This window comes from Galeopterus variegatus, unplaced genomic scaffold, assembly GCF_000696425.1.
Source record: "Galeopterus variegatus unplaced genomic scaffold, G_variegatus-3.0.2 Scaffold17974, whole genome shotgun sequence".
Lineage (NCBI taxonomy): Eukaryota > Metazoa > Chordata > Mammalia > Dermoptera > Cynocephalidae > Galeopterus > Galeopterus variegatus.
Genome location: NW_007744085.1, coordinates 8,483 through 17,437, shown reverse-complemented (window position 1 = coordinate 17,437; position 8,955 = coordinate 8,483). Strand labels below are relative to the sequence as shown.

At 32.4% G+C, this 8,955-nt stretch overlaps 1 protein-coding gene across 1 annotated transcript; it reads left to right on the top strand.

Moving 5' to 3' along the window:
• Positions 1-1,228: 1,228 nt before the first annotated feature.
• On the top strand, positions 1,229-7,299 carry LOC103582807 (E3 ubiquitin-protein ligase RFWD2-like; the record flags this gene model as incomplete). The annotated part of the gene is made up of 3 exons (XM_008564301.1): positions 1,229-1,350; positions 3,869-3,993; positions 5,233-7,299. Coding segments are annotated over 3 exons (492 nt in total), but the record flags the coding sequence as incomplete, so codon positions are not given.
• Between the last annotated feature and the right edge of the window lie 1,656 nt (positions 7,300-8,955).

Here is an 8,955-nt window from a genome sequence, read left to right as displayed (position 1 = left end):
TGGTTGCGGTCCGTTGCCGGACACGAAAAAAAGACAAAAAGGAAAAAAAAATAAAAATAAAAATAAAAACATGAGAAACAGAATGTTTGAAAATAGTTGCAAAACACACATCTGATAAAAGTCTTGTCTCCACATATTTCAAACAACTAATGTAAAGAAACTGGAACCCTCATGTGTTATTGATGGGAATGTAAAACAGTGCAGTCAACAGTTTGTCACTTTCTTAAAAAATTAAACATAGTATTTACTGTATGACCCAGTAACTACCCTTCTAGGTATCTACCCAAGAGACACGATAACATATCCACACAAAGACTTGAACGTGATTGTTTATAGCAGCATTATTCATGATAACCAAAAAATGGAAACAAATGTCCATCAACTGGTGAATTGATAGACAAATGTGGTACTAGTTTTAGAACAATGGATACTATTTATCAATAGTACAATGGATACTATTCAGCAGTAAAAAAAAAAGAATGATCTACTGACACCTGTTAAAATGTGGATGAACCTCAAAACCATTATGCAAAGTGTAAGAAACCATATATAGAGACCACATATTGTATTATTTCATTTATATAAAGGTCCAGTAAAGGCAAATTTATAGAGACAGATAGGAATAGTGATGGCCTAGGATGGTGGGTGACAAATGGGCATGAGGGATTTTATTGGGAGAGGAAAATATTCTAAAACTGATTTATGGTGATGGTTGCACTACTGGATAAATTAAGTAAAAATCATTGAATTGTATAATTAGAGTGGGTGATTTTTACTATATGCAAACATGTCTCAATAATGTGCTTTTTAAAAAGCAAATGTGGGAAATAATATAGCATTATGTTTATCCAGATGTCACAATATTTATATTACCTTTTTAATAAAGCCATTAAAATGTGAAGATAGATTTTTAAATTTTTAGTTATTTTGAAACCTTAATACTATATTCTGTAAACAGCCAAGTGGAACTTCATTTCAGACTAATATTAGCATGTGTTTGTACACACTTTTTTATGCAACCATGTTTTCCTAGACTTAAAAACAAAGCAGAAAATCTATATCTTCCTTATTGTTGCAAATTATTTGTACCCCATAGTTTTCTGGCTGTTAGAGATTTGACATTATCTGTAAAACATTTGATGAAAAACACCAAAATCGGTTAAAATTAGTTTTATTTCCCATTTCTTCACTTACTATATTTTTCTCATTTTGTTTGTTTTGTTTTGTTTTAGATCACTGTGTCCACTACTATGATCTTCGTAACACTAAACAACCAATCATGGTATTCAAAGGACACCGAAAAGCAGTCTCTTATGCAAAGTTTGTGAGTGGTGAGGAAATTGTCTCTGCGTGAGTATTACTTTCTTCAGAGGTTGAACTTAATACAGAGCACTGTCATCATTTACAAGTTTGTAAAGTCACTGTGATGTACGTAAAGAATAACATTGGAGTGTATGTACTTTTTCTTAAATAGTAGATTTTTATATCTTGTTCAATTAAAATACATGTATATTCTGGTCTGTATTACTCACTTTTATATGTTGTTTGTGAATGAAATCCTGAAGACACTAGTTAACTAATACTTCTAAGTTTGATTGCATTTGAACTTAGGATGGTATTTCAGCTATTGCTTCTCCTAATGAAGAGAGAAGCAGCATAGTTGATGCAATAGAAAGAACTATTTTATTTATTAAAGCCATCTAATATATTATTGTATATTTATCTACTTGCATTACAGTTGTAGAATTATTTTTGGTTTTAAGTAATATTTGGTTGGCTTTTATACTGACATGTTGATCTCTATATTTTGAAGAGAACTTTTTTTTTTCTTTTATAAAGGCCATAAAACCTTCTGAACTAGAGAATCATTATGTAAGCTTCTAGTTCTTTTTTAACTTTGTTTGAAGATAATAAGATGTCAGCAAGGTAAATAAATCTCAATTGTCAAAATATTGGCCAAGCTCTTCTACCAACATAGGCAGTCCCATATTTTGGTTATCCATTTCATAGTTCTGTTTATTTTTTATTACCCTAGTAAATACTCACTTAATTTCTGTCTTTTTCATATCTACTATTTCTTCTCAAGTTTAATGATAGTTTTCTTCTTTTTTACTTAGTTTCTTATCTCTCAGGAAATTATTAATGCCAGTGCACTGTATTTGGCATCTCCCACCACATTTACCTCTACACTGGTTACTCTAAATAAGAACTGGGTAATTTGAATTGATTTAACAGGTAATTTGGATTGAGTTACAAAAGGGGGGGGGGAAGAAAGTGGGAACTGAGTTTTCCAAGTGGAGGTAATATAGATAATTAGTTAACAAATTTAAATGGTAACCAGTCAAAAAGTATCCCATCTTTAGGAATAAAAATAATGGGCAATAAATAATTAAAATATTTTTCAGAGTCAAATATGGATGGTGGAGTATATGGCAAAAATACTTTTCTTCATTTTCAGATTTATAAATGTTAAATCAGTTAGTTTGACTTCACTTAACTGAAGTATGTGTTTACTTAATTGAATTGCATAAATTGGAAATCTTAGTTTACCCCATTAAAGTGGATGTGTAATATATACTTTCAATTATCTTTTTCCTTCTTAGTTTCTATAAATCATAATGATTTTTTTTCTTGGACAGATTTGGACCTTAAAAGTATATAGAACAAATTCATTCATAGGTGTATTTAGAAATATTAAAACTAATGTCAAAATATATTTTAAAATATAAACATAAAGCAATATTCAGTGTACTATTTATAAGCAAAAGAAAAATTAAAACAGATATCTATGAATAGATACTATGTTGAAAAAATGATGAGAAGCAATGGAGAGTTATTAAAAGAATTAGGAGTTTGGCCTCTGAAATCAGACAGTTTAAATCTTGGCTATACTATTTATGAGCTGTGGTACCTTGGAAATGTTCCTAACCTTCTAAACCTCAGTTTTTTTATCTCTAAAATGAAGCTATTAATAGTACTTACCTTATGTTGTGAATCTTTAAATAAAATGATTTATTAAAACCTTTAACATAGTGTCCTATTCAGTGAATGTTAGAGAAAGAGAAAAGATAATTTATTGTGTAGTTATTAATAGAGAGATGTATTTATTTTACAGAGAAAAATGTAAAACAAGTTGTTCAATGTGGGGAAGTAGTTTACAAAATAATTAGTATGATCCATTTTCTTTTCAACAAAAAGAGAAAAATTAAAATACGGTATTTTTTTGAAGTCCTAAAATTATCTTTGTATGTTAAGATTACTAGTGATTATTACATTCAATTATTTTTTGGTAAATAACTACATTTGCATATTCTTTCTGCAAAGATAAACTAGTTTGTATAGGCCTTTCAACTAAATACCACACTTATAGGAATGACTGAACTGCAAAACTAGTTTAAATTCAGTGTACTAATATAATTCAATAGTTGGAAAATAAATCAAATCAAGAGGAACAAATGTATCCCTGAAATTAAGCCCAGATCCCAGTAAAGTTCTTTCACTGTTTTATGGTGGTGGTTTGGTGGTATTGATACCTAATGTTTATTGAGCACTTCCTATATGCCCAGGCATTATTGAAAGCATTTTAAATGAATTTATTTAATTTTCACAATATCTCATAGGATTCATTTAAATCTATAAAGTGGGAATTATTATATTTCACATTTAACTGATGAAAAACTGAGGCTGGTGAGTTTTCCTAACTTGCCCAAGGTCCAAAGCAAATTAATGGCAGATTGAACATTCTAACTCAGACCATCTGGCTCCAGAGTCTGCATTTTTAACCACCAAACTGGATTGCCTCTAATTAGTAGTAATGAGTTTAATGCCATGAAATCTTAAATATGTTCTAATTCTGTGTTTACCTCAGCTCAACAGACAGCCAGCTAAAACTGTGGAATGTAGGGAAACCATACTGTCTACGTTCCTTCAAGGGTCATATTAATGAAAAAAACTTTGTAGGCCTCGCTTCTAATGGAGATTATATAGCTTGTGGTAAGTAATATCTTTAGATATTGAATTCAGTTAAAATAGATTACATACTAAGTCAGGAAATGGTCTGTACACTCAGAAGGTAGCATAATAGACTTGATACCTTAGCACTATGAATTTTCCTTAGGTTGTACTGGAAGAGCATTAGTCCTCCACTGTATAATGGAGCACATCCCTGAACACATGAAATATCGTATAAGATTTTTAACTGTTTAGTAGTTGTCCTCCATTATAACAATTTCTATAGATATTACATACAAGACAGAAAATATTAATCTCTGCAGGGCTGGCCTCTTAGCTTAGTTGATTAAAGTGCTGTCTTGTAACAGCCAGGTCAAGAGTTCATATCCCTTTACCGGACAGCTGCCAAAAAATAAATGAACAGAAAAGAAAGTATTAATTTTTTCTAATAATGTTTCTAATTTTAGAGACATCGTTTGTCATCTTAAGCTTAATATTCATTTCCTTCTATCTACCATTCTCTTCATTAAGCAGTCTGGGTAGCATTGACTATTCTAGGCTTTTATTATTGATAATTTATACAAATTTAAATCAGAAGTAGAAAAATAAAATTTGATATTATTCAAATGCTGTACTGTATCTAATGCCTGAATATATGAGCTTTCATCAGTACTTTTAGAGGACTTAGGCTTTATTCAATAAAATTGACTCTCTTCACATGTGTTGACTCTCTTCACATGTGTATGAACCTAAGCACCACCAAACCAAATATCTGGCACAATGATCCTACCTTGATATAGACTGTTTAAAAATATAAGTTTATGGACCACTAATTTAATAAAGTAATGCCTTTATTGGGGAATGGGAAATGAATTATGTAGGCTATTAAAATTTGCCTGTGTAAGTGCTGACACTTTCTTTTTCTTCTCTAGATAGAAATCTTTCCAAATGTAATTTAAAATTCTTGCTATAATAACATATTTGTGATTCTACTATAGACCTCTGCTATAAGTGATTTTTTTATGATAATTGTAACTTTAGAATTATCAGTATTGTTTTACCATTTAACATTGATTGTTTGGATTAGTAAAGTATAGCTTTAGTCCAAGAATCCTTTTCTCACATGATTTCCAATTGGTACTGTGACCTAGCTTTACAAATTTGACCCTAGGAGATTATTGATCTTTGAGCTAAAACTTTGGGAGATAATTATTGTCTGAATGTGATGTCCTAATACCAAGTTCTCCCATTCTAAAAAAAATTATTATTATTTATTTTTAGGAAGTGAGAACAACTCCCTTTATCTGTACTATAAAGGACTTTCTAAGACTTTGCTAACTTTTAAATTTGATACGGTCAAAAGTGTTCTGGACAAAGACAGAAAAGAAGATGATACAAATGAATTTGTTAGTGCTGTGTGCTGGCGGGCACTACCAGATGGGGTAAGTTTTCATATCAGTTTTTTCACCTTGGTGTCTCATATAATACTTTATGTATACACAGCATTTTTTTGTTTTTTACTTTAAAGTATAAGTTGGCATGTGTGATGTGTATTTTCTTTTTTGCTTAGTATTGTATCACCAAAGAAAATAGGCATTAAAGTAATAGTTGAAATGTCACTAATGGAACAATGTCATGCTGACATGGTGTTCCTCCTATGGACCTATAACATCTTGTATGTACTCGCTTATAGCCATTATCACATTGTCTCTTTATGTCTCTCCTATAAGTCTGGAAATTCCTCCAGAGTACACACACTGTGTCTCATTTTCCTTAGTGATCATATGCAGTATGTGCTCAATAAATACTCAGCTGAGCTAGTATTTTAATAATAAGAAAAAAAAAATCGATGTAGGTAAAGGAGAGTAGCCTATACGTGCCCTAATTAAATACTTTTTCAGTGTAGAATTGCTCGCTATAAAATACATTTCTATAAGATATTTAAACATATTTAATTTCTTGACAAGAAAGTTACATTATTAGGTTATGAAAAAAGCTTCCTCAAATTTTCACTTATTCATACATTTTAATGTATAAGTTCTTCCATAAGTTATATGAAGAAATAATGCTTTTTACTATCTTGATTTATGTAAACATTAGTTGTTAGTGTCAACTTCCTAAAAATAGCTTTTTATGTGCTTACTTGGTTGTTTTTGTTCTCTAAGTAGAATTAGAAAAGTTGGACAAAGTATATGTATTTTAAAAACAAAAACCTGTTTGAAGGCATTGGAAAGCAAACAAGACAGAAAAGAATTACCAGACTAGGAATGAGAGCCTTGGCTTTTGAGTCTACTTTTCCCCTGGGAGCATTTGCCAATTTTGGTGGGGTGGGCTGAAAGCACTAATGGCAGCTTCACAGGGTCACAGGAATTGGAGTCCAGTGCCTATCACTGCATGAGAGTGACTCACTTTGTTTTAGATCCCCAAAGGGATGTAATCTAGGGTAATCCGGTTGAAGATAAGTCTTCACAGTGATTGCCACTCAACTCTAATCATATCAATCCCTGAAACTGAATTGAGGTGACACTGAATTGCCAGTGTCCACAGCTAGCAAACTTGAATTCATTCTGAAAAAAGATAATAACATCATCTAAGGACTTCATTTATTTTCTCAGTTTTCCAAATACAATTACTAGGGCACAATCACAAATAAACAAACATAGGAAAAGACAAGATAGCATGAGTGAAACCAGCATAAGCAACAGATAGGAGAAACAGAATCACAGCAGCTTTGGATATTGGAGTTATCGACATAGCTTGAAAGTAACCGTGCTTACAAGATGAAAGACAAGATTGAGCATTTTAACTGGGAACTGGAAACTATTTTAAAAATGAAAATCCTAGAGCTGAAAAAATATAATCATCAAAATTAAGAATTCAGTGGATGGGTTGAATGGAAGACAAAGTAGAAAAAAGAATTAATGAACTGAGAGGTAAATTAGGAGAAATTATACAGATGGAAGCATAGAGAGACAAAAATGATTTTAAGAAATATGGAAAAGGAGGGTCAAGTAAAAGCATTTGACTTATTTAGCAGGAGACCTAAAGGGAGAGAAGAGAAATAATATAGCAGGAGCAAATATTAGAAGGGATTATTTGAGGACTATACGGAGTTAATGAAATACATCAAGCCAGAAATTCAGTAAACCTTTGAATTGCAGAGAATGAATGACTTGAAATCTGCAATGTTAGTAAAGGTTGAACATCATTCCTGGACTTGAACAGACCTAGGCCTGCCTGAAAAAAAATCTGGCCTTGGGTCTGTCTGCTCATGGCATTATTTCCTTGGGAATATACTGAGTTAAGACGAATATGGAATGTTATGTGCTAGGGGCTGGTTATCTCTTAAATTTACTTTGAGGGCTGGCCCGGTGGCGCACTTGGTAGAGTGCGGCGGCGCTCCCGCCGAGGGTTCGGATCCCATATAGAGACCGGTCCGCTCACTGGTAGAGCGCGGTGCAGGCGCGACACCGAGGGTTGCGATCCCGTTGCCGGTCATGAAAAAAGACAAAAAGGAAAAAAAATAAAAATAAAAAATAATAATAATAAATTTACTTTGAAACCCCATCTGTGGTATTGCATCTGCACTGAGAGAACTGTGACTTGGCATAGTAGCCTCACATCTGTGCAAATTGAATAGTGTAAGACTGGAAAGAAACCAAGGCACATCTCTGTATTTAAGTGAACCACATATACCTTAACTGTCTCTGGCAACAGTGTGTACTCTTTGCATGGGTGGAGAGAGGTCCAAGAACTATTCATGTGATTGGTTGCTTGGCATCCTGACGAGTTTGAAGATACTGTGCATGCTGAATTTTCTATCCTATATTCTTCTATAAAGCTAACTAACTTAGGGCTAGATTAAAGCCATTTGTGTCTGATCCTTTGACCCCTGCTGGTGGTGAGATAATCACACCTTGGTACAACATAGTAAAACTGTTGAAAGTAAGTAAAATATAAAGGATTGTTTTTTTTCCCTTTAAACCATCAGTTTCTTTTTTTATTATTATTATTGCCAAATAATAACTGTATATATTTATGGGATACAATGTAAAGTTTTGATATTTTATACATTATGGAATGATTAAATCAAACTAATTAACATAACCATCACCTCACATAAAATCTGTTCACTTAATTTTACAATACTCATTACATTATTATTAACTAGAGTCTCCACGCTGTGCAATAGATTTCAAAAATGTATTTCTCCTGCTTAGCTGAAACTTTGTACCCTTTTACTAACATCTTCCCAACCTCCCACCCCTTACCTCTGGTAACCACCATTCTACTCTCTACTTCTATGAGTTTAACATTTTTAAACTCCACATATAAGTGAGATCATGCAGTATTTGTCTTTTCATGTGTTGCTTATTTCATTTAGCATAATGTCCTTCAGGTTCATCCATGTTGTTGCAAATGAGAAAATTTTCTTCTTTTTTGAGGCTGAATAGTATTTCATCGTGTATATATATTGCATTTTCTTTATCCACTCATTTGTTGATGGACAGTCAGGTTGATTCCATATTTTGGCTATTGTGAATAATGATGCAATGAAGATGGGAGTGCAGATGTTTCTTCAGTATACTAATTTCAATTCCCTTGGATATACAGGTGCTCCTTGGCTTAAGATGGAGTTATATCCCAACAAACCCGTCATAAGTGAAAAATATCTTAAGTTGAAAATGCATTTAATACTCTGATAAACCCATTATAAAGTCAAGCCATTGTTAAGTCGGGGACAGTCTGTATACCCAGTAGTGGGATTGCTGGATCATAGAGTAGTTCTGTATTTAGTTTTCTGAGGAATCTTGACATTGTTTTTCCATAATGGCTGTTCTGATTTACATTTCTACCAACAGTGTTACCAGGATTCCCTTTTCTCCACATCCTCACCAACACTTGTTATCTTTTTGCCTTTTTGATAATAGGAATTCTAAAAGGCATATTTTATCATGGTTTTAATATATATCTCCCTGATGATTAATCATGGTGAGCATGTTT